Source organism: Syngnathus typhle, linkage group LG2, assembly GCF_033458585.1.
Source record: "Syngnathus typhle isolate RoL2023-S1 ecotype Sweden linkage group LG2, RoL_Styp_1.0, whole genome shotgun sequence".
In the NCBI taxonomy this organism is placed as follows: Eukaryota; Metazoa; Chordata; class Actinopteri; order Syngnathiformes; family Syngnathidae; genus Syngnathus; species Syngnathus typhle.
Window position 1 is genome coordinate 26,369,594 of NC_083739.1, and position 25,899 is coordinate 26,395,492.

The 25,899-nt window shown below is 46.0% G+C and overlaps 2 protein-coding genes across 5 annotated transcripts in view; both read left to right on the top strand.

The window, feature by feature from the left end:
* itpr3 (inositol 1,4,5-trisphosphate receptor, type 3) overlaps nucleotides 1–25,575 on the top strand; it is a 534,890-nt gene extending 509,315 nt beyond the window's left edge. For both annotated transcript variants that reach the window (XM_061272597.1, XM_061272598.1), the window contains exons 57-59: nucleotides 853–1,013; nucleotides 1,073–1,234; nucleotides 24,922–25,575. In XM_061272597.1, the coding sequence (XP_061128581.1) occupies nucleotides 853–1,013; nucleotides 1,073–1,234; nucleotides 24,922–25,032 (434 nt within the window). In that variant the 3' untranslated portion in view covers nucleotides 25,033–25,575. The remainder of the gene's footprint in view (nucleotides 1–852; nucleotides 1,014–1,072; nucleotides 1,235–24,921) is intronic.
* LOC133150443 (uncharacterized) lies at nucleotides 8,412–15,054 on the top strand. Of its 3 annotated transcripts, XR_009713768.1 has the most exons (3): nucleotides 8,412–8,482; nucleotides 8,594–14,890; nucleotides 15,002–15,054. XR_009713768.1 is itself a non-coding variant. In XM_061272977.1 (2 exons), exon 2 carries the CDS (start codon nucleotides 11,886–11,888, stop codon nucleotides 14,637–14,639), a length of 2,754 nt encoding a protein of 917 aa, XP_061128961.1. In that variant the 5' UTR covers nucleotides 8,412–8,482; nucleotides 8,594–11,885; the 3' UTR covers nucleotides 14,640–15,054. The 3 variants fall into 3 exon arrangements, 2 of the variants coding, with proteins under 2 accessions (XP_061128961.1, XP_061128960.1); XM_061272977.1 differs by having other exon boundaries at nucleotides 8,594–15,054; XM_061272976.1 differs by lacking the exon at nucleotides 15,002–15,054 and having other exon boundaries at nucleotides 8,594–14,008.
* Nucleotides 25,576–25,899: the final 324 nt, after the last annotated feature.

The following is a 25,899-nucleotide window of genomic DNA, read 5'->3' on the forward strand; positions in this document are numbered from 1 at the left end:
TCCAAGACAGTCCAGATGTAGTGGATGTAGCGGTGACGGCAAAAGATCCCAGCTTTGCTGGCAACAGAAGCAGCAGTAGCAAACAAATGCAATCTCTCAAAATTCTTCTCAAAATCGCATATGCATGAGGTTATTCAGTTTTAAAGGTCACTTCAGGAACACATGAAAAGACACTGGTATCTTCAGCTGTCTGCTGGAGTGTCATGTTGCTTGAGGGGCGATGGTCCTCAAACACTTGTAGATAGAACCGAATGTCTCCTTTCAAAGTGATGACACAAGTTTTTTGAAGATTCTAGAATTGTCACGTGCCCGTGCCATAGGACAGTGGTCCCCAACTTTTTTGCGCCACGGACCGGTTACATGTCAGAAATATTTTCGCGGACCAACCTTTATATAAATAAATAATACATTTATATAAATAAATAATACATTTTATAATAAATATGTAAAACCGATGAAATAAAATGATACGACAACAAGTATAAATGAATTTTTAAAAATTTATTTATTATTTATTAAATTTTATTAATAAAACTCACCATTACGTTGCATTAGTGGGAGCACTGAGCTTGTTTCTCTGAAATGAGCCGGTCTCATCTAGGCGTAATCGGAGACAATCGGGACTTGCCCGGCGACTTAAGAAAGACAGAGAAGAGATAGAACGTTACGTAAATATGTTATAACATTTTGGGAGGTTTTCGAGGGAGGCTGGAATGGGTTAATTGGTTTTCATTCATTTAAACAAATTAGTGTTTTGAGTTACACAATTGGTCAGGGAACAGATGAAACGCATGTCAAGGCACCACTGTATTCAATTATTACAGCGAGTGATGTAGTGCTTCATGCTTTCAGGTCTGGAGCGAGATAAGTTTGACAACAAGACTGTATCATTCGAGGAGCACATCAAGCTGGAGCACAACATCTGGAACTACTTGTACTTCATCGTTCTGGTGCGCGAGAAGAACAAAACAGACTACACCGGGCCTGAGAGCTACGTGGCTAAGATGATCAAGGTACAAGAGATGTGTGTCACACCACTGAGATACCAACTGACTTCCTGAACGTGTTTCAGAACAACAACCTGGATTGGTTTCCCCGCATGCAGGCCATGTCGCTGGTGGTCAACGATGACGATGGAGAGCAGAACGAGATGAGGATGCTGCAGGACAAGCTTAGCTCCACCATGAAAGTTGTGATGGCACTCACTATGCAGCTTACAGATCTCAAAGAGCAGGTATGTAAATAAGTTAAACAAGACTGATTACAATACGTGGTACCTTGATTTAATGATTTTAGGACATCAGCATTAGCAACAAAATCCATCCGTCCATCTTCTTCCGCTTATCCGGGGTCGGGTTGCGGGGGCAGCAGCTTTAGGAGGTATGCCCAGACTTCCCTCTCCCCAGCCATTTCAACCAGCTCATCCCGGGGGATCCAAAGGCGTTCCCAGGCCAGCTGGGAGAAATAGTCTCTCCAGCGTGTCCTGGGTCGTCCACGGGGTCTCCTGCCGGTGGGACATGCCCGAAACAGCTCCAGGCATTGTGATGAGATGCCCGAGCCACCTCATCTGGCTCCTCTCAACGTAGAGGAGCAGCATCTCGACTTTGAGTCCCTCACGGATGACCAAGCTTCTCACCCTATCTGTTAGGGAGAGCCCGGCCACCCTGCGGACAAAACTTATTTCGTCCGCTTGTATCCGGAATCTGGTTCTTTCCGTCACGACCCATAGCTCGTGACCATAGATGAGGGTAGGAGCGTAGATCAGCCGGTAAATTGAGAGCTTTGCCTTTTGGCTCAGCTCTCTCTTCACCACGACCCGTACAGAGTCCGCATCACAGCCGAAGCTGTACCGATCCGCCTGTCGATCTCACGCTCCATCCTGCCCTCGCTCGTGAACAAGACCCCAAGATACTTGAACTCCTCCACTTGGGGAAGAATCTCATCCCCGATCCGGAGAGGGCATTCCACCCTTTTCCGACCTCATCATAGATCATGGACTCGGATTTGGAGGTGCTGACTCTCGAGCTGAAGATCACGGCTTGAAGAAGCCAACAGCACCACGTCGTCTGCAAAAAGCAGAGATGCAAGGCTGAGGTTCCCAAACCAGACACCCTCAACGCCTCGGCTGCGCCTAAAAATTCTGTTCATAAAAGTTATGAACAGAATCTGTGACAAAGGGCAGCTTTGATGGAGTCCAACCCTCACTGGGAACGAATCCGACTTACTGCCGGAAATGCGGACCAAACTCTTGCATCGGTGATACAGGGACCGAACTGCCCTTATCAGTTAGTTTGGCACCCCATACTCCCGAAGCACCCTCCACAGAACTTCCCGAGGGACACGGTCAAACGCATTCTCCAAGTCCACAAAATACATGACTGGTTGAGCGCACTCCCATGCCCCCTCGAGGATCTTGCCGAGGGTATAGAGCTGGTCCACTGTTCCACGGCCAGGACGAAAACCACACTGCTCCTCCTGAATCAGAGATTCAACCTCCCACGGACCCTCCTTTCCAGCACCCCTGAATAGACCTTACCAGGGAGGCTGAGGAGATTGATTCCTCTGTAGTTGGAACACACCTTCCGGTACCCCTTCTTAAAAAGGGGGACCACCACCCCATTCTGCCAATCAAGAGGCACCATCCCCGATGTCCACACAATGCTGTAGAGGTGTGTCAGCCAGGACAGCCTCACATCATCCAGAGCCTTTAAGAATTCTGGGCGGTTCTCATCCGCGCCCGGGGCCTAACCCCAAGGAGTTTTTTTAACTACCTCGATGACTTCGACCCCAGAGTCCACCTTAGAGCCTCCAGACCTTGCTTCCTCAATGGAAGGCATGTCGGTGGAATTGAGGAGGTCTTCGAAGTATTCTCCCCACAGGCGAAAACGGCCCAAACGGACTCCTTCTTCAGCTTGACGGCATCCCTTACCGCCGGTGTCCACCAGCGGGTTCAGGGATTGCCACTACGACAGGCACCAACCACCTTATGACCACAGCTCCAGTCGGCTGCCTCAACAATAGAGGGACGGAACATGGTCGACTCTGACCCAATGTCCTCCGCCTTCTCCGGGACATGGGAAAAGCTCTGCCGGAGGTGGGAGTTGAAGCTCTTCCTGACAGGGAATTCTGCCAGACGTTCCCAGCAGACCATCACAGTACGTTTGGGTCTGCCAGGTCTGACCGGCATAGTACCCCACCATCGGAGCCAACCCACCACCAGGTGGTGATCAGTTGACAGCTCCGCCCCTCTCTTCACCCGAGTGTCCAAATCATGCGGCCACAAATCCGATGACACAACGACAAAGATGATCATTGAACTGCGGCCTAGGGTGTCCTGGTGCCAAGTGCACACATAGACACCCTTATGTTTGAACATGGTGTTCATTACTGACAATCCGTGTCATGCACAGAAGTCCAATACTAGAACACCACTCGGGTTCAGAACCGGGAGGGGGGGCGTTCCTCCCAATCACACCCTTCCAGGTCTCACTGTCATTGCCAACATGACCATTGAATTCACCCAGTAGAACAATAGAGTCCCCAGAAGGAGCACTCTCCAGCACTTCTTCTAAGGACCCCAAAAAGGGTGGGCATTCTGAGCTGCTGGTCGGTGCATAGGCACAAACAACAGTCATGACCCGTCCCCCCCACCCGAAGGCGGAGGGAGGCTACCCTCTCATTCACCGGGGTGAACCCCATTGTGGAGGCGCCCAACCAGGGTGGCAATAAGTATACCCACACCTGCTTGACGCCTCTCACAGTGGGCAACTCCAGCGTGGAAGGAAGAAAGTCCAGCCCCTCTCAAGAGCGCTTGTAGCAGAACCCAAAATGTGTGTGGAGGCAAGTCCGACTATGTCTAGTCGGAACCTTTCTGCCTCGCACACCAGCTCGGGCTCCTTTCCAGTCAGAGAGGTGACATTCCATGTCCCAAGAGCCAGCTTCTGCAGCCTGGTTAGTCCAGCTCACTTTGCACCCGGCCCCTTTGGCCCCTCCCACAGGTGATAAGCCCATGGGAAGGGGTACCCACGTTTCCTTTTCGGGCTGTACCCGGCCGGGCCCCATGGGCAAAGGCCAATCGGACGCTCGTCTTCGAGCCCCGACTCCAGGCCTGGCTCCAGAGGGGTGCCCCGGTGACCCACGTCCGGGCGAGGGAAAACTGAGTCCATATATATTTTTCTTCATAAGGGGTTATTTTGAGCCGTGCTTTGTCTGGCCCCTAACCTAGGACCCTTTGGCAATGAGGCCCCAGACAACATGGCTCCTAGGATAATTGGGACACGCAAACCCCTCCACCACGATAAGGTGGTATAAAAGGGGTATACAGAGGGGGTATAAAATACCTTCAACCAGGATCCAGACTCTCATTGGAAGCTATACGAAGTGTTTAGAGGCTGTTATTTCTGCATAAGGAGGATATACTAAATATTGATGTCATTTTTCTGTCGGGGTGCCCACATTTATGCACCTGCCTACTTTTGTTGAGGTAATGTTTGCACACTTTCTGTAAATCGTATGAACTTGATTTCACTTCTCAAATATCACTGGTTTTGTCTGCTATATGATATATGATAATCTCTCGGGACCTGAAATGGACCGGCCACATAGACTCTGTCCGGAAGAAGGCCCAGCATAGGCCGTACTTCCTGAGACAGCTCAAGAAGTCCAACCTACCGCGAGAGCTTTTGAAGACCTTCTACACTGCCATCATCCAGTCTGTCCTCTGCACCTCCATCACTGTCTGGTTTGGATCGGCCTCCAAACAAGACAAGCACAGATTGCAACGGACAATCAGGACTGCAGAAAAGATAATTGGAATCAACCTCTCATCTATCCAAGACTTGTACCTGTCCAGGACCAGGAAACGGGCAAGGAACATCTCTACAGACCCTTCTCACCCAGGTTGCAGTCTGTTTGAACTACTCCCCTCCGGACGGCGTTACAGAGCTCGGTACGCCAAAACCAGCAGACACAGAGACAGCGTCTTCCCCCAGGCTGTTGCTCTGATGAACTCACACCACTCTTAGAGTCTCAGAGTCATTACTGTGCAATAACATCCTGCTCTCCACACCTTTTTGAATTTGTCTACACTGTTTGTACTATGTGTCCTCTCTGCATCCATTGCAGCCTGGTCATCCTGGAAGAGGGACCCTCCCATCTGTGGTCTCTTCTCAAGGTTTCTCATTTCCCCTAGCTGGAGTTTTGAGTTTTTCCTTGCCCTCTTGGGAGTTTAAGATCAGGGAATGTTTAAGAATATTTGCCATTTTTCACATGTCCTGTGTTGTTAGTCACCTAAATGTTGAACAGAGGGTGTGATTTACCGAAGTCAAATTCCTTGTTTGGCTCGCTCAACCATGGCGAATAAAAACTCTTGAATCTTGAATATTGCTGATCCGAACAATCAATTATTTATAAAGGAAAATCTTGAAAATGATCCGGGTTGCCCAGTCAACTTTTGCATATGACTTTATACATACATACATACATATGGAATATATATATATATATATATATATATATATATATATATATATATATATATATATATATATATATATATATATATATATATATATATATATATATATATATATATATATCACCTCCTATACATGGATGACATAAAGTTGTATGCCAAGAGCGAGCGAGACATCGATTCACTGATCCACACAACCAGGATCTACAGCACAGACATTGGAATGTCATTCGGACTAGAGAAGTGCGGTCGCATGGTGACAAAGAGAGGGAAGGTAGTCCATACAGATGGGGTCTCACTCCCAGAAGGAACAATAACAGACATTGAGGACAGCTACAAGTACCTTGGTATCCAACAAGCAAATGGCAACCTCGATGAAGCCACAAGGAGAGGAGCCACAGCCAAATACCTACAACGAGTAAGGCAAGTCCTCAGAAGTCAGCTAAATGGCAAGAACAAGATCCGGGCAATAAACAGCTACGCCCTGCCAGTCATCAGATACCCTGCAGGAATAATAAGATGGCCAAAGGAAAAGACTCAGACCACAGATGTCAAGACACGGAAGCTCCTAACCATGCACGGAGGGTTCCACCCTAAGTCCAGCACCCTGAGACTGTACACTAGCCGCAAAGAAGGAGGCCGAGGACTACTGAGTGTGAGAGCCACTGTTCGGGATGAAACAGCCAAGATCCATGAGTACATCAAGGAAAAGGCCCGAACGGATGTCGTGCTCAGTGAATGTCTCAGACAATGGCAAACAGAGGAGGAGTGGCTAGAGACACCATCATGGGAGGACAAACCCCTACATGGGATGTACCATCGACAGATAAGTGAAGTGGCTGACATCAAGAAATCCTACCAATGGCTGGAAAAAGCTGGACTGAAGGACAGCACAGAGGCACTCATCATGGCTGCACAGGAACAGGCTCTGAACACCAGAGCAATAGAGGTCAAGATCTACCACACCAGACAAGACCCAAGGTGCAGGCTGTGCAAAGAGGCCCCTGAGACAGTCCAGCACATAACAGCAGGGTGTAAGATGCTAGCAGGGAAAGCATACATGGAACGTCATAACCAAGTGGCTGGCATAGTGTACAGGAACATCTGTGCAGAGTATGGACTGGAAGCCCCAAGTTCAAAGTGGGAAGCACCCCCTAAGGTGACAGAGAATGGGCGAGCCAAGATCCTGTGGGACTTCCAGATCCAGACTGACAAGAAGGTGATGGCGAACCAACCGGACATTGTGGTGGTGGATAAACAACAGAAGAAGGCCGTTGTAGTGGATGTAGCAATACCAAGCGATGGCAACATCAGGAAAAAAGAACTTGAGAAGCTAGAGAAATACCAGGGCCTCAAAGAAGAGCTTGAGAAGGCCTGGAAAGTGAAGGCCTCGGTGGTGCCCGTGGTCATTGGGGCACTTGGGGCAGTGACCCCCAAACTTGAGGAGTGGCTACAGCAGATTCCAGGAACAACATCAGACATCTCAGTCCAGAAGAGTGCAGTGCTAGGAACAGACAAAATACTGCGCAGAACCCTCAAGCTCCCAGGCCTCTGGTAGAGGACCCGAGCTTGGAGTGGGAGACCACCCGCGGAGGGTGAGAGGGGATTTTTTTTTTATTTTTTATATATATATATATATATATATATATATATATATATATATATATATATATATATATATATATATATATATATATATATATATATATATATATATATATATATCGGCTGGATAGCTCAGTAGGATAGTCGCCAGACTATCAACCAGCGGGACCCGGGTTCGAGACCTGGCCGGGGCGGAGCCATACCATCATCCAGTGTGGGTCTGTGGGCAAGACCCTTGACGATATCGCCTACCTCATAAACAAGGTCTGCGTCAGCCGTTGGGGAACCAGAACGCCTAGATGAGAAGTGGGCTACTCGAACAAGGCGGAAATGGGTGAGATGTGAGAACCTAACACTGTTGGAGTGCTACTACTCCAGTAAACCAAGTCAGAAGGGGTACATGAAGAGAATGTGGGAGCAATGGAAGGAGCGATATCCACACTCAACACTAACCACTAAACAACTAGTGACTCAGTGCTCCAATATCCAGAAACGACAATTGATATCACAACTTGAGATTGACGAGGTACAACACAGATGCCAAGACAAATGGGAACCCGAATTCCAGGTCAGAGAGGAGTCAACATCAACTGCCCAAGAAATTGGGTACACAGCTCCAAGAGGAAATGCAAGCCTGAACAAGACAGCAACTGACCTGAAGGATAAGATCATGACTCGAATGAACAGCGGCCAACCCCGACGCCAACTACAAAGGCTAAGTGAAGCACCACCAGAAGGTCTGGTTGAAGATCTGAATGCAGCACTGAGAGCAATCCCTACAACCACCATCACTGAAACAAATGAGTTGATATACACTTCAGCAACAGTGATCCTGGAGATGCTTGGTTACAAGAGCAATATCAAGCATGAGATACAAGACCCACCATGGAAAAGAAGGTTGGAGGCTAAGATCAAGACAGTGCGGAGAGACGTGAGCCAACTATCAGAGATCCAGAAAGGTGCAATGAAGAAACCAGCACCCAAGAAGTACAGCCACATGAACGTACCTGAAGCACTGGAGACTGCCAAACAGAGGCTCCTAGCCCTGTCCAGCCGCCTAAAGAGATACACAAGAGAAAGTGAAGCCAGGCGAATAAACAGGCTCTTCACAACCCAACCAGGAAAAGTGTACTCTCAATGGCAGGGTAACAACAGCAGAACGGACCCACCAAGGCTGGAGACTGTGCAATACTGGAAGGGCATATGGGAGAAGGACTGTTCTGCCCCGAAACTTGTCTGTTCGGTGTTCGACAGATAGACTTTTATTTTGAAGGCGATGTCTAGCAGGAAGTCGGCCGTCGGCCATTTTTGTCGTAATCACAACAAGCCGTGGGCAGCTAGTGCTAGTCAAGTGTTCATCCATGGTCATCCTTGTTTCTGTTTGTGCCTTCGACATCATCGTCTGTAAGTTTCCATTTATATTTTAAAGCTCTATCATATTTTCGTATTATTTATGAGGAGTCTTTATTGAAAGTACGAATGTTTATGTCGTATTTTTTCCGTATCGCTTTTCAGTTTTACTCCATGTTTTGGGAGAACACTGCAATAAAAAGGAGCTTTGGAAGCTATACCCTGACTCAGTGTCTACCTTAGCAGGAGTTAGGCTTACTGCTGAATTGGTGTTAGAAACACACACAAGGAGAGCAGGAAAGTAAAAAGACGATACGCAGCTGGCAACACAATACACAGCAGCAGACTACATGAACATGGACAACGATCAGAAGAAAAATACTACAACAAAAGGCTTCAAGTCATCTCAAAGTGGATCGTCGGTCAGTCGTAAAAGCTCTAGCTCGACCAAATCATCAGTCAGCGCTGCTGCTGCAAAGGCAAGAGCCAAAGCAGAGGCTGCTCGTGCACGTGCAGCATTTGCAGAGCGTGAAATCAGTATCAAGGTGAACAAAGCAAGACTAGAAGCCAGCCTCGATGCCTTGCAATTGGAAAGAGAAGCTGCAGCTGCTAATGCCCAGGCAGAAGCTTTAGAGGCAGCAGCGGAGATTGAGGAAGAGGAGCTCCGTAGCAAAAGGAGCTTCCCTGTCGTGGAGCAAGACACACAAGAACGCGTAAGCGAATATGTTCGTGACCAAACTACACGTTTTGACAAGCTCCCTGAACCTGTAGTCTTCTCAGAGACCGCAGAGCGATCTATTGAGCCTCACCTTAACGCGCCAACACCATATGTTCACAAAGAAGAAGAATATATTATGAAAGATTCTTGGCCAGCCCCACCTCAACTTCAACAGAGACCAACATCACTTCAGAGTTCTCAGCCAATACATGAATCTAAATCATCAGTCCAACCGCACACCCAAGAGAATTTCCAAGTCAAAAGAGAGAAAGACACTTACAACACCAATCCCACATCCAAGCTAACTTTCCCAAAGTACTCTGACACATCTCACATGTACCGAACCAGTCCAGAGTCTTCAGTTATGTTGGACATGGCAAAGTACCTGGCACGCAAAGAACTTGTTTGCACGGGCCTATCAAACTTCGATGATCGTCCTGAATCGTACAGAGCATGGAAGTCCTCCTTCTTCAACACGATCAAAGATTTGGATCTGACAGCTAGCGAACAGTTGGATCTGCTTTCAAAATGGCTTGGAAAAGAATCATCTGAACACGTGAGACGTCTGAGAGCAGTTAACATTGGCAACCCAAATGCAGCTCTACGAACAGCTTGGGAAAGACTTGATGAATGTTTTGGCGCTCCAGAAGTCATTGAAAATGCGCTTTTCGCAAAGCTCGACAACTTTCCTAGAATCTCGAATAAGGACAGCCAAAAATTAAGGGAACTTGGAGACCTTTTAAAAGAGTTATTGTCAGCAAAAGAAGATGGATACCTGTCAGGCTTGGCATTCTTGGACACTGCTCGTGGCATAAAACCAATCGTGGAAAAATTGCCATTCAGCCTGCAAGAGAGATGGCTTTCTCAGGGATCAATGTACAAGCAAGATCACAAGGTCAGTTACCCGCCTTTTTCTTACTTCACCTCCTTTATCTGCTACCAAGCTAAAACAAGGAATGATCCCAGCTTTACCCTTTCTGGAAACAACCTAACATTTGAAAGAGCAATGCCGAAACATAAAGCTCCTAGAACAGTGGTTTCAGTGCACAAGACAAAAGTTTCTACTGATGTTAAACAAGATGAAACAGCTTCCGAAGAGGACGTGTCGAAGCAATGTCCAATCCATAAAAGGCCTCACCCTTTAAAGAAATGTCGGGGCTTCAGGCTAAAAACTCTTGCAGACAGAAAAGCATACTTAAAGGAACAAGGCATTTGTTTCAAATGTTGCTCATCATCCTCCCACCCAGCTCGTGATTGCAAAGCACACCTGAAATGTGACGAGTGTGACAGTGAAAATCATATAACGGCTCTTCACCCTGGTCCACCACCATGGGCAGCTAGAGTCTCAAATTCCCCGAAGAATGATGGCGGGGAGTCAGAGTTGGAGGAAACCACGAGAACTCCAGTCGTAAGTTCTCTGTGCACCAAAGTGTGCGGGGATCATCTCAAAGCAAAGTCGTGCTCAAAGATCTGCCTCGTTAAAGTATATCCAGACAATCAACCAGAGAAAGCCGAAAAAATGTATGCCATGCTCGATGACCAGAGCAACAGATCTCTAGCTCGGTCACAGTTTTTTGACATCTTCAAAATCGAGACAGACGCATACCCTTACACCCTCAAAACATGTGCTGGCTTAGCCACAGTCTCTGGCAGGAAAGCAACCGGCTACCATATCGAAGCAGTTAATGGTGGCGTTAACTTGACGCTGCCAGAACTCACAGAATGTGACGATTTACCAGACAATCGTGACGAAATACCAACTCCAGAGGCTGCTCTCCACCACCCCCATCTAAAAAGTATTGCCAACGAAATCCCAGCCTTGGACGACAATGCCCAGATCCTTCTTCTGCTGGGTAGGGACATTCTTCGCATTCATAAAGTGAGGCAGCAGATTAATGGTCCTGGAGATACTCCTTTTGCGCAAAGACTTGATCTTGGATGGGTGCTGGTGGGTGACGTGTGTTTGGGAAAAGTCCACAAGCCTATCATTCACAGCTACAAAACAAATGTACTAGAAGATGGAAGACCTTCGCTGTTCAGGCCATGCACGAGCCACATCAATCTCAAGCAAGCGACCAGTCCCAGTTTCGTCAATGGTCTTTCTCACAGTTCACCAGATGACTCGCTTGGCCTTACAGTTTTTGCAAGGACTGACAATGACGACAAGCGAGCCTTCTCCATCGAAGATGAACAGTTCATCAAAATAATGAATGATCAAGTTTTCCAAGATGAGTGTAACAGCTGGGTGGCACCTCTCCCTTTCAAGACACCCAGACCTCCCTTATCAAACAACCGAGAGCAAGCTATGACCCGCCTTTCATCTCTGAAACGCACTCTGGAACGGAAGCCAAAGATGAAAGAACAGTTTGTCACCTTTATGCAAAAAATCTTTGACAACAACCATGCTGAACCAGCCCCTCCGCTACAAAAGGGAAGAGAATGTTGGTACTTACCAATGTTCGGAGTCTACCATCCCAGAAAACCTGGACAAATCAGAGTTGTGTTTGATTCTAGTGCACAATCCAATGGCCTCCCACTCAACAATGTCCTGCTCACCGGGCCAGACCTGAATAACAGTCTCATTGGAGTTCTCATTCGCTTCAGGAGGGAGAAAATAGCTGTTATGGCAGACATCGAACAGATGTTCCATTGTTTTGTCGTAAGAGAGGACCACCGAGATTACTTGCGCTTCCTCTGGTTCCGAGAGAACGACCCAGCAAAGACATTGTCGAATACCGGATGAGGGTACATGTATTTGGCAATAGCCCTTCCCCAGCCGTGGCCACCTACTGTCTCAGAAGAGCAGCCCAGCAGGGAGAACAGCAATACGGGTCAGACACCAGACACTTTGTGGAGCGAGATTTTTATGTCGACGATGGCCTGGTCTCAACACCCACCGAAGAGGAAGCAATTGCTCTGCTGCAAAAGACGCAAGCTTCTCTGTTGGAGTCAAACTTGAGACTCCACAAGATCACGTCTAACAGTGTTAGAGTCCTGACAGCATTTCCAGCAGGGGATCATGCTAAAGACATTAAAGATCTCTATCTCGGAACAGAAACGGCGCCCACCCAAAGAAGTCTTGGTTTGAGCTGGGAAATCAAAATAGACACTTTCACCTTCCAAGTGTCAGTCAATGACAAGCCATTCACACGTCGTGGGATTCTTTCTACAATAAACAGTCTTTTCGACCCGCTTGGCTTTGTTGCTCCTGTGACCATTCAAGGAAAGTCACTATTGAGAGAGCTTACTCTTGAAGGAACTGAATGGGACGTTCTTCTTCCCCAAGAAAAACTTAAAGTGTGGGAAACATGGAGAGATTCTCTTCAGGAATTGCAACATCTTCACATTCCTCGTGCTTATACCACCACTTCTCCTTCCAAGGCAAAGCAAAAGGAGATCTGCATCTTCTCTGATGCCTCTACAAAGGCTATTGGTGCTGTCGCATACCTCAGAACAACTAACGAGGATGGCCAGATCCACGTGGGCTTCATCTTAGGAAAAGCCAAACTTTCTCCTCCCAGCGAACCCACCATTCCCAGACTGGAACTTTGTGCGGCAGTGCTAGCTGTAGAAATGGCTGAACTCATCGTTCAAGAGATCGATCTTCCACTTGACGCAGTCACCTTTTATTGTGACAGTAAAGTGGTGCTGGGATATATACATAATCAGTCAAAACGTTTCTATGTGTATGTCCACAACAGAGTTCAAAGGATCCGGCAATCCACAGACCCAAAGCAATGGCGGTACGTGCCTACGGAACACAACCCAGCTGACCATGCCTCCAGATCGGTTCAAGCTTCCATCCTCACACAAACCAACTGGTTCACAGGTCCAGCCTTTCTATACAAACCACAAGCAGCCACTGAGCATCAACAGTCATTTGAAATCATCGATCCAGACTCAGATGTGGAGCTCCGACCACAAGTAACAAGTTGCGTGACGGGCCAAAGAGACAAGCGCTTCGATCCAAAGAGATTTGAAAGATTCTCATCTTGGAAGTCCTTGCAAAGAGCGGTGGCAACTCTTCTCCATGTAACTCGTTCTTTTAAGTCAACAGACCAGGATGTCACTGTATGTTCTGGATGGCACCAGTGTTCAAAGCCTCACAGTGTCGATGAGTTGTCAAAATCATCTGAAGCCATCCTTCGTGCTGTACAAAGAGCCTGCTTTTCTGAAGAATACGACTCCCTCTCCAAGGGGCAAGACGTTAACAAGAAAAGTTCATTGTCAAAACTAAATCCTGTTATAGCCCCAGATGGCTTGTTGAGGATTGGAGGGAGACTGAAGCTGGCAGATCTCAGCGATCCTGAAAAACATCCAATCATTCTGCCAGGTAAACATCATGTGTCCACATTGCTCATAAGACATCATCACGAACGGGTTGAACACCAAGGCCGAAGTTTCACAGAGGGCGCTGTACGAGCCGCTGGCATTTGGTTGATTGGTGGTAAGAGACGCATAAGCAGTATTTTACATGGATGTGTCACCTGTCTTAAACTTCGTGGAAGAAGAGAGAGGCAGAAAATGTCGGACCTTCCCCAAGAACGGTTGAGCACTTCACCTCCCTTTACATACACTGGTGTGGATGTCTTCGGTCCCTGGTTTGTGACAGCAAGGCGCACAAGAGGAGGCTTAGCTCAAAGTAAACGATGGGCTGTTCTGTTCACATGCTTGAGTACCCGCGCCGTCCATATAGAGGTGATTGAGTCCATGGATACTTCCTCCTTCATCAACTCCCTGAGAAGGTTCTTTGCAATCCGTGGCCCTTCTCAACAGCTACACTCAGACCGTGGAACCAACTTCATTGGTGCTTGTAAAGAGCTGGAGTTTGAGAAAGTTCTGAAGGAATCAGAGGTCCAAACATACACCAACAGTAAAGGTTGTTCATGGCATTTCAATCCACCTCATTCCTCACACATGGGTGGTGCGTGGGAACGCATGATCGGAGTCGCAAGGAGGATTTTGGATTCAATGCTGATGCGTACTCACTCCTCAAGTTTGACCCATGAAGTCCTGTGCACTTTTATGGCAGAGGCGACAGCCATTATCAACTCTAGACCGCTTGTTTCTATTTCATCTGATCCAGATGCTCCTCAGATACTCACACCGGCAATGCTCCTTACTAACAAACAAAGTATTCTACCTCCAGCTGGGAAGTTCACCGACAAAGACTTGTTCAAGCAGCAGTGGCGCCAGGTACAAAGGTTGGCTGATCAATTCTGGAGTCGCTGGAGGCGCGAATACCTGCACACTCTGCAAGTTCGACACAAATGGCAGGAATCCAGACCTAACATTGAAGATGGGGATGTCGTTATGTTGAAGGACAGTAAAACGTGTCGTAACGACTGGCCCATGGCCCTTGTGACTAAGACCTTTCCTGGACGTGATGGAAGAGTTCGCAAGGTCGAGATGAGAGTTGTTAAAGATGGATCCATGAAGAAGTTCTTTAGACCAGTTACAGAGATTGTTCTGCTTCTGAAAAGGCAGGACTGAAACATTTAACTGTAGGATGTTTTAGTTCGAAGTGTGGCATCTTGTCAGATACCAGGCGGGGAGTGTTCTGCCCCGAAACTTGTCTGTTCGGTGTTCGACAGATAGACTTTTATTTTGAAGGCGATGTCTAGCAGGAAGTCGGCCGTCGGCCATTTTTGTCGTAATCACAACAAGCCGTGGGCAGCTAGTGCTAGTCAAGTGTTCATCCATGGTCATCCTTGTTTCTGTTTGTGCCTTCGACATCATCGTCTGTAAGTTTCCATTTATATTTTAAAGCTCTATCATATTTTCGTATTATTTATGAGGAGTCTTTATTGAAAGTACGAATGTTTATGTCGTATTTTTTCCGTATCGCTTTTCAGTTTTACTCCATGTTTTGGGAGAACACTGCAATAAAAAGGAGCTTTGGAAGCTATACCCTGACTCAGTGTCTACCTTAGCAGGAGTTAGGCTTACTGCTGAATTGGTGTTAGAAACACACACAAGGAGAGCAGGAAAAGGACACATCACACAACAGTGAGACACAATGGCTAGTCTCTCTAAGAGAAGACCACAGCAACCACCCTGAGCAGAACCCAGTTACCATCACTGTGGCAGACATCCAAGAGAGAGTCTCAGGTATGAAGAACTGGACAGCACCCGGGCCAGATATGATCCATGCCTACTGGATTAAGAAGCTCACTGCACTCCATGAGCGCCTAGCAGAACCAGCTACTAAAAGTTGGAACTCACCCCGAATGGTTAACTGAAGGACGCACAACCCTGATCCTGAAGGATCCCACAAAGGGTACAGTCCCATCCAACTATCGGCCAATAACCTGTCTCCCTACAACATGGAAGATCATGTCAGGCATCATAGCGGCTAAGATAAGTGTACACATGGCTCAATACATGAGCACAACACAGAAAGGCATAGGCAGCAATACCAGAGGAGCCAAACACCAGCTGCTGGTTGACGGAACAGTCGCCCGAGACTGCAAGACTCGACACACCAACCTGTGCACTGCCTGGATTGATTACAAGAAAGCCTACGACTCCATGCCACACTCATGGATCACTGAATGCTTGGAACTGTACAACATCAACAGGAACCTGAGAGCCTTCATTGCAAACTCGATGGGACTGTGGAAAACAACCCTTGAGGCCAATTACAAGCCAATTGCACAAGTCTCCATCAAATGTGGCATATACCAAGGAGATGCTCTGTCCCCACTGCTGTTCTGCATAGGTCTGAACCCCCTCAGCCAAATAATCAACAAGACTGGCTACGGATACCGACTCAAAAATGGGGCCACCATCAGTCACCTCCTATACATGGATGACATAAAGTTGTATGCCAAGAGCGAACGAGACATCGATTCACTTATCCACACAACCAGGATCTACAGCACAGACATTGGAATGTCATTCGGACTAGAGAAGTGCGGTCGCATGGTGACAAAGAGAGGGAAGGTAGTCCATACAGAAGGGTCTCACTCCCAGAAGGAACAATAACAGACATTGAGGACAGCTACAAGTACCTTGGTATCCAACAAGCAAATGGCAACCTCGATGAAGCCACAAGGAGAGGAGCCACAGCCAAATACCTACAACGAGTAAGGCAAGTCCTCAGAAGTCAGCTAAATGGCAAGAACAAGATCCGGGCAATAAACAGCTATGCCCTGCCAGTCATCAGATACCCTGCAGGAATAATAAGCTGGCCAAAGGAAGAGACGCAGACCACAGATGTCAAGACACGGAAGCTCCTAACCATGCACGGAGGGTTCCACCCTAAGTCCAGCACCCTGAGACTGTACACTAGCCGTAAAGAAGGAGGCCGAGGACTACTGAGTGTGAGAGCCACTGTTCGGGATGAAACAGCCAAGATCCATGAGTACATCAAGGAAAAGGCCCGAACGGATGACGTGCTCAGTGAATGTCTCAGACAATGGCAAACAGAGGAAGAGTGGCTAGAGACACCATCATGGGTGGACAAACCCCTGCATGGGATGTACCATCGGCAGATAAGTGAAGTGGCTGACATCAAGAAATCCTACCAATGGCTGGAAAAAGATGGACTGAAGGACAGCACAGAGGCACTCATCATGGCTGCACAGGAACAGGCTCTGAACACCAGAGCAATAGAGGCCAAGATCTACCACACCAGACAAGACCCAAGGTGTAGGCTGTGCAAAGAGGCCCCTGAGACAGTCCAGCACATAACAGCAGGGTGTAAGATGCTAGCAGGAAAAGCATACATGGAACGTCATAACCAAGTGGCTGGCATAGTGTACAGGAACATCTGTGCAGAGTATGGACTGGAAGCCCCAAGTTCAAAGTGGGAAGCACCCCCTAAGGTGGCAGAGAACGGGCGAGCCAAGATCCTGTGGGACTTCCAGATCCAGACTGACAAGATGGTGATGGCGAACCAACCGGACATTGTGGTGGTGGACAAACAGCAGAAGAAAGCCGTTGTAGTGGATATAGCAATACCAAGCGATGGCAACATCAGGAAAAAAGAACTTGAGAAGCTAGAGAAATACCAGGGCCTCAAAGAAGAGCTTGAGAAGGCCTGGAAAGTGAAGGCCTCGGTGGTGCCCGTGGTCATTGGGGCACTTGGGGCAGTGACCCCCAAACTGGAGGAGTGGCTACAGCAGATTCCAGGAACAACATCAGACATCTCAGTCCAGAAGAGTGCAGTGCTAGGAACAGCCAAAATACTGGTAGAGGACCCGAGCTTGGAGTGGGAGACCACCCGCGGAATTCTTTAGAGAGAGAGAGAGAGAGAGAGAGAGAGAGAGAGAGAGAGAGAGAGAGAGAGAGAGTCTATATATAATAGATTGCTATTGCGACGACACATTAACAGTAGTCAAGTCAAGTCAAGTTTATTTGTATAGCCCTAAATCACAAGCAGTCTCAAAGGGCTTCACATAGACAGAAATTGACAATTATTCTCAAAGCATCCCCTGATCTTAAGCTCCCAAAAGGGCAAGGAAAAACTTAAAAACCCCTACTAGGGGAAAATAAGAAACCTTGAGAAGGGACCACAGATGGACGGATCCCCTTTTCAGGATCACCAGGTTGGAATGGATGCAGAGAGGGCACAAATGATACAACATGAACATCAATGAAATAAAAAGTGGATGTCCATGTCAGAGCAGAGGGCTGCCAAAGGAGCCCTCAATTGTCCTGGCAGTGTCTACGAGGAGGTTGAGCTGCAGTTCCCCCATCTTGAATTAACCCACGAGAATCCAGATAGCCGCTGTCAGCATGGGTGCCACCTAACCACCTCCCCGGCCGGGGAGTGAGGGAGTGGAGAGGGAGAGAAAACAAACTCCAGCCGAATCGGCCACTACAGGTTAGTTAAAGGCCATGTCATAGAAATGTGTCTTTAGACGTGTCTTAAATGTTTCTACTGAGGTAGCAGTTCTAATATCCATTGGTAGGGCATTCCAAAGCTCTGGAGCACGAATAGAAAATGCTCTAGAGCCTGCAGACATTTTCTTGGCCCTCGGTGCCACTAAAAGGGTAGCGTTTTGCGAACGAAGGTTACGAGACGGAACATAAGGAACAATTAGGTCGACGAGATATGAAGGCGCTAAGCCATGCAGTGATTTATAGGTTAATAGAAGAACCTTGAAATCACATCTTGAATGGACCGGGAGCCAATGTAAGTTGGCTAGTATTGGGGTAATGTGATCAAATTTTCTTGTCCGAGAGAGCAGCCTTGCAGCAGCATTTTGTACTAACTGTAGACTTTTGATGCGGGACTTAGGAAGACCCGATAATAGTACATTACAGTAGTCCAGGCGCGACGTGACGAACGCATGAATAATAGTTTCTGCATCACCGGTCGAGAGGATCGGACGAATCTTTGCAATATTACGAAGGTGAAAAAACGCAATTCTGGTTATATTCTTAATGTGCTTTTGAAAGGAGAGAGTTTGGTCAAATATTACCCCGAGTTAGTTACAGTATCGCTTTGAGTGATAGTACGGTTATCTATAGTTATAGCGGTTTCCTTGAATAAGTGTTGATAACAAGTTGGCCCAATTATCAACATCTCAGTTTTATCTGGGTTAAGACGAAGGAAGTTGAAAGACATCCATTGCTTGATCTCCGCAAGGCACGCCTCAAGATTACAACAATCCCGCGGATCTGTCATCGATAACGGCATATATAATTGGGTGTCATCCGCATAGCATTGAAAACTAATATTATATTTACGTATTATGTCGCCAAGCGGAATCATATAAATATTAAAAAGAATTGGTCCGAGAACCGATCCCTGTGGGACACCACACGTAACATTATAGAGCTCCGAGGACGCATTGCCATGGACCACTCGGTGCGTCCTGTTTGATAGATAGGAATGGAACCAGCCTAGTGCTGACCCTGAAATACCAACACAAATTTTAAGACGCCCTAATAAAATATCTAAGTCTACAGTGTCGAAGGCAGCACTAAGATCGAGTAGTAACAGTACAGACGAAGTGTTTGAATCCATAGCTATGAGGAGATCGTTAGTCACTTTAGCAAGTGCTGTCTCAGTGGAATGATTAGCTCTAAAACCAGACTGAAAAGTGTCATATCGATTATTGGCAACCATGTAATCAATAAGCTGCTGCGCTACTACTTTTTCAAGAAGTTTTGCTATTGTTAGGGTGGTGCTCACTCTAACTTATTTTGCAAGAACCACACAGGAGTCAAGCAAGTCATTTTAGACACCTGCAGGCGGAGAGTTCACTCGTCGCTGTGCTTACAGCGATGGTCGAATGAAGTCTGACTCAGGCCTCGTCAGGTGCTTATTTATTGAGAGAAACAGAGTGGGGTTGAAAGTGGGGGTTTGGGAACACACAGGTTGGGGTGAAGCAGCCGGTCCCCTGCTGATCAAAGCATAGCAGGGGGCCTTTTACGACTTTTTGTAAACAAAGCACCCTTGATTGCTTCCTCTGAGTTTAGTCAATCAGTGGTAAACTAATTTTGTCTAGACAGGACAAACTAATTAAATTATTACAGGTTATATTCCAACATAATTATACGATGAAAATATTCTGCAAACCCTAACAGCTATGAATGGGAGGTTTGAAACTGGCCTATAATTACTGAGACAATCCGGGTCAAGATTTGGTCGCTTAAGTAACGGTTTAATGATAGCGGTTTTAAAGGCTGTTGGCACTATCCCAAAGGAGACAGATAGATTGATTATATTTAAGACGGACGGTCCTAAAATTTGAAATAATTCTTTAAGTAGTTTGGCTGGAAGAGGGTCGAGTAAACATGTTGTTTGTTTAGCCGCACTAACCAATTGTGTAAGCCTTTCAAGAGACACACTTTTAAAAGTTGAGAGGGTTGTTGCATGATCATCAGCGTTGGTAAACGGCGAGCTCGACCGAGCGATTGGAATGGTATTCTTGATCTCATCCCTAATGGATTCAATCTTTTGAGCAAAAAATTTCATGAACTCGTCAGCTGAGTGGAAGGAACTATCGGTGGTCGGCTGGCGCAGAGTCAGCTTTGCCACTGTATCAAATAGGTGTTTCAGATTATTTTTATTGAGATTAATAACTTGCGAAAAATACCGAGTTTTTGCTAAAATAAGCGCATCTTTATATTTCAGGAGGCTATCCTGCCATGCCTGATGGAAAACCTCAAGTTTGGTTAGACGCCATCTGCGCTCATGCTTTCTACATAATTGCTTAAGCGTACGCGTTTCATCTGTGAACCACGGAGTAGGCACTCTACGGCAAGTTTTTAGACGTAACGTCGCCACAGCGTCAATGGCATTTAACAATGTCGCATTGAATTCATTTGTAAGATTATCAATAGAGCCGGCGTATGTGAGAAATATAGCGGTTGCCGGCGACAGTATGTCAGATAGCGCAGTTGCAGTCATGGAGTTGAAATGACGGCTCCAATAATGCTGATTGCTCTCTTGTCTTTGACAAGGAACTAGAATTTCAAACTTTATTAAGTAATGATCAGACAAAACAGTAGTGTATGGCAGTACTGCTATATTTGAGGTTGCAAGTCCTCGGGATAATACCAGATCCATGGTATTTCCATTCTTATGCGTTGCTGCCTGTACGGCTTGCGTAAAACCAAACGTATCAGTTAAAGTCTGAAACGCCGAAGTAAGTGGCTCTGACGGTAAATTCGTGTGGATGTTGAAATCGCCCATGACAATTATATTATCCGCATTGGTTACTAGATCAGCCATAAATTCTGAAAATTCATCCAGGAAGCCAGAGTAAGCCCCGGGTGGACGGTAAATAACAGCAAGATAAAATGACGGTAAAGCAGTGGATCGGACAGTGAGAACCTCAAATGTTTTAAATACGTTGATCGAACGAGGCCTAAAACTAAGCTCGGAATTCGAGATGAGGGCGACACCCCCACCCTTTTTTCGAGGACGCGCCACATGCGAGCTCACAAAATTTGGAGGCGAGGCCTCATTAAGCGGCATCAGTTCATTAGGTTTTAACCAAAAACGTTTAGATTATGTTCTGTGATGAGATCATTAACGAGAATGGCTTTCGTATGAAGCGATCTAATATTTATAAAACCAAGTTTAAGTGTAATTGGTCGATCCGGGTGCGGATCTATCGAAGGATATTTATACGAGATGCGAGTAAGATTGTGTTCTCTAGGCCTGACATCACCTCTCAAATGTTAGTGCGGTGGGATGATACGACCGTGGGAATCTGATAGTAGATATTTGTTACACGTGTAGAATTATCTGAAACCGGCACCGTTTCATCAGCAAAACCGGTCGGGGTGGAGTGATTGGATTTGTCTACTACCCCAGTAGAAAGTGCATTTATGTGTACTGTAGCACTATTCAAACTATCACGCTCGAGTCTACACAAGGAGCTATGTGCATGCTGGGAGTCAAGCCTAGCGCTAGTTAACTTTATCTTAACAGACTCCAAACCCATTTTGACAGGTGGTCTAATCACCTGTGACCCGGCCTGCTCTAAAGTGACCTGTCATGTGTGGCTCAAACAGTAATCTATATTCCTAGAAAGAGTGAAGGCGCCTGCACGGTTAGGGTGAAGGCCGTCCTTCCTCAGCAGGTCGGGGCAGCCCCAGAAGGAAGGCCAGTTATCTATAAAATACAGTCCCTGCTTCTTACAGAACCCAGCCATCCATCGATTAAGGGAGACTAATCTACTAAACCTCTCATCAGTGCCTCTCCCAGGCAGGGGGCCAGAGACAAATACTCGATGCCGACTCATCTTTCTGGCGAGATCACAAGTCCTCGCTATGTTTCTCTTTGTGATCTCCGATTGCCTCATCCTAACATCATTGGAGCCGACGTGTATCACTATGTCCGAGTAGCTAGTGTTAATGGAACTACGCTGTTGACTAGACCTATTGCGAGTCAGCACCCTAAGATTAGCTTCTATGTCGGGTGCTCTGCCCCCAAGAATACACATTACCGTGGCTGGATTTTTAAGCGTAATATTCCGGGTAATGGAGTCACCTATGACCAAAGTGCGAGGGCCAGTAGACCGAGATGACTTTGGACGGCTATGCGTCTTACCTGGCTCATCGCGATTAGCAAGCCGCTTGGGGCTAATGCTAACTGGGCTAGCGGGCTGACTACAGCCCGCGTCTGTATCCGCCACATCTACAGTTATCGCGCAATTCTGCTCTAACTGGCGGACACGTCCCTCTAGCAGGGACAACCTCTCTAAGAGAAGGGTGCAGTTGGTGCACGAAGCCGCACAAACCTCTTGATCCGCAGCCATACTTTGCGTCCGATGATCGACTTGCAGACAAACGGCCACGAAGCCTCCGCTCTCCCAGGCACTCCGGCTGTGAAAAACAAATTCGACAGTGTAATAAAAGATTCAAACTTACTTTAGAGTCAGGGAGATGAGTTCCACGCTGGAGAAAACAAGATCGTCCAAGCCTAAAAAGTATTAGGAGCCTGGGCTGAGAAGGAAGAGGGCGTCCGGCAGAGAACCCGGAAGTCACTCCTCATGTCATGGTAGCAGCTTAATGCAAACGTTCTGGCTTGACACTTTACGCCGAGGAGTCAAATGATCACTTGTTTGACCCAGTAGGGTAAACGAATTTCGTTTTGTGTGCACCGAGTGTTTACAAAATGACAATAAAGTCTGTCTAAGTCTAGTCTAAGTCTAAGTCTAAAACTAACCTGTCTCACGACGGTCTAAACCCAGCTCACGTTCCCTATATATATATATATTTATATACACCTATATATATATATATACACCTATATATATATATATACACCTATATATATATATATATATATACACACCTATATATATATATATATATATATATATATATATATATATATATATATATATATATATATATATATATATATATATACACACCTATATATATATATATATATATATATATATATATCTGCTGAAGTCCGTGAGCCTTGAAGTGAGGAGCAGCAGTTCGTCCATCTTGTTCGCCAGGGAGCGGACATTCGCCAGAAGAATTGACGGTAGGGCAGAACGGAACCCTCTCTGCCTCAGTTTTACGAGTGCTCCGGCTCGTTTTCCGCGCCGCCGTCGCGCTAGCTTGTATAGCACCGCCGCTCCGGCTAGAATCTCCGACAAACAGTCTGAATCAGAGAGAACAGGAGAGAAAATACCAGAAGAAGACTGTCCGATGTTTAACAGCGCTTCTCTGGTAAAAGTGATCCGGGATGGACAGCAGAAAACACACAAAATAAGACAAAGAAACAGAGAGCGACTCATCGTGGCTGCCATCCGCGGCGCCATCATATGACGTGACATCATATTTTTGTTACAAGTCAAGCAATTTTCTCATGTATTTGATATTTTAGGGTAATAGCAGCACCTGGATATTAGTGTGGTTGGAATGGGTGAAAACAACAGGGAAAAGGCAATAGGTCAGTGGGTAACAGCTCGCGGAAAATTTGTTTGTTTTGGGGATTGGGGATAAGAAAAGTACTATGATGTTTTCACGTTTGGAACTATGGCTTTAGTTACAAAAATCAATTATGAACTATGAACAACTTCATTTTATGTGAGCTGAACTTTGAAGTAGTTTGTGTAGAAATTAACTTTCCCAACACTGGCAATTGTGGTGCTTAATTAGTGTAGGTGCTTTTTCTTCGTTGGTTTAGGGCAGGGGTGGGCAAACCTTTTGACTTGCGGGCCGAATTGGGTTCTAAATTTTGACCAGGGGTGTGTGAAGTAATATAAACGACATGTAAATGTCATTGCATAAAAGGTTTTTGCCTTTAGTAGGTAGTAAAGCATGGATATTCAAAAAAAGCTTTTTGAAAAAAAATGCATTTATTAACAGCATTAAAAAAATATTTCACCAAAGAACTACTATCACTGATTCTCATTAAATACGACACTGTTATTGTGAATAACAGTTTCCATCACTTCAGCGCCTGCAGGTCAGATTTATGAAAGATATTTTATCAAACACCTGCTGACAGAGGTGAGGAAACCTTAAGATCGGCCTAAAAACTTTAAAAGTTAAGATTAGTCAAAAACAGGTGGTGCATTTAAAACTTGCCTCTGTACTTGACTTTTGATCCGCAGTTTGCCTGTGAGTAAGGTTTTCTTGAGTCTTCAAATTAGCTGTCAACCTCTCCGATGTAGCCGCCCGTTCATGTGTTGACTGCTAGCGTAGTTAGCATGCTGCGCAGCAAAGTGATGGCTAATATTGTACTCCTTGAATACTGCAACCGTTTCTTGGCATATTAGACAAACTGGTATTGATCGGAATTCAGCGAAAAAGTATTTTGTTGTCCACTCTTTTTTAAACACTCTGCACTCAGTGTCCACCTTTCCTTTACTTGGGCCATTCATTTTAATACAAGGATTTATGGGGAAGGTTTATGGGGTGCTTTAGCGTCCATACTACTGAGTACGTATACGCCCTTGTAAGTGTGCAGACACGGCTTCCGGGAGTAAATGCGCGGGCGGGCCTTTCTCCATCTACTTGGGAAACGCAGTCATTGCAGGAAAAATGACCAAGAAAATGTTTAATAATACAATTTATTCAGGTTTGGCGGGCCAGATTAAACGGCCCCGTGGGCCAGTTCGCCCATGTGCGGTTTAGGTGCTTCTTCGTTTTCGGATGTACTTCTTCATGGTCTGAGGTGGCTGCGCGCTGTATGCAACACAGATAATGGCGGTGTCTGGATTTCTGTTCAGATTTTTTTTTTATATTGATATTTTTGGGCAAAGGCATTCTTTATTGATATTGATCAATTTCTGTGTGTGCGTGCGTGTGCATGCGTATCTGTGTGTGCGCATGTGTGTAGATGACCGAGCAGAGGAAGAGGAAACAGAGGATGGGATTTCTGGATGTTCAACAGACCGTCATTTCTTCGCTTCCTCCCAGTGCCGTTGGAGGGAACCACCAGCAGCTGTAAAATAAATAAAAATCAACTACCACAAAATTTAATGAATCTAGGTATACACTTGGGCAAGAAAGCAGCAGAATCATTTCACTGACTTTTTTGTGACTATTTACTTAAAATTTGTGCTTTCAACACGCATCAATATTAACCACATTGTGATTCTGTTTATCCTCATTTATGACATTGTCATTGATACCAGTGATTTAAAATATTGGGAGTCAATCATTAAAATGCTACAGACAGATTACTTAGAAGTTTAACTCTACTATATGGTGTACTACACTGTCCTACTGTGTATAATTTACCGTCACTCTGCTATGCGCTTATACTGCAAAATATATTGACACAACAAACACACCTGTCTCCATGGGGAGGCTATTGGGGTCATGCCCGCCCACCAATATTCTTGCGCCATCTTTCTCACACAAGGCATGAATCTCTAAAATATTAACTTTTTTCTGTATTTAATTATATCATATTAGTAGCTATTGTTGTGTGAAGAAATACTACTGCTGAGTTCTTTATTAGTAAGATATTAAAATCTAAAGAAACAAGGTTGTGATTTTGTTTGTTTTATGATCTAAACTGTAAAAGTCTATTCTTACTAAAAATAATGTTAAATGCACAGGACTATGTGACATATGTCAATGAGATGTCACAAGAGCCCTATTGTACAAAGTGAAACTACGTTTTTTTGTGTCCTAGCATGTAATGGGTTCACAGTTTATTGTAGGGGAGACGGGACAAGTTAATATGGAAGCCAGTTGAACAGCGGTCAACGTGAACGCGCACAGTGAGTGTCAATGGTCCCTCTAATTTTTCATGTCTGAGCAGACGCAAAAGCTCCCTGAGTACCATTGTGAGCAACATTAGATGTGA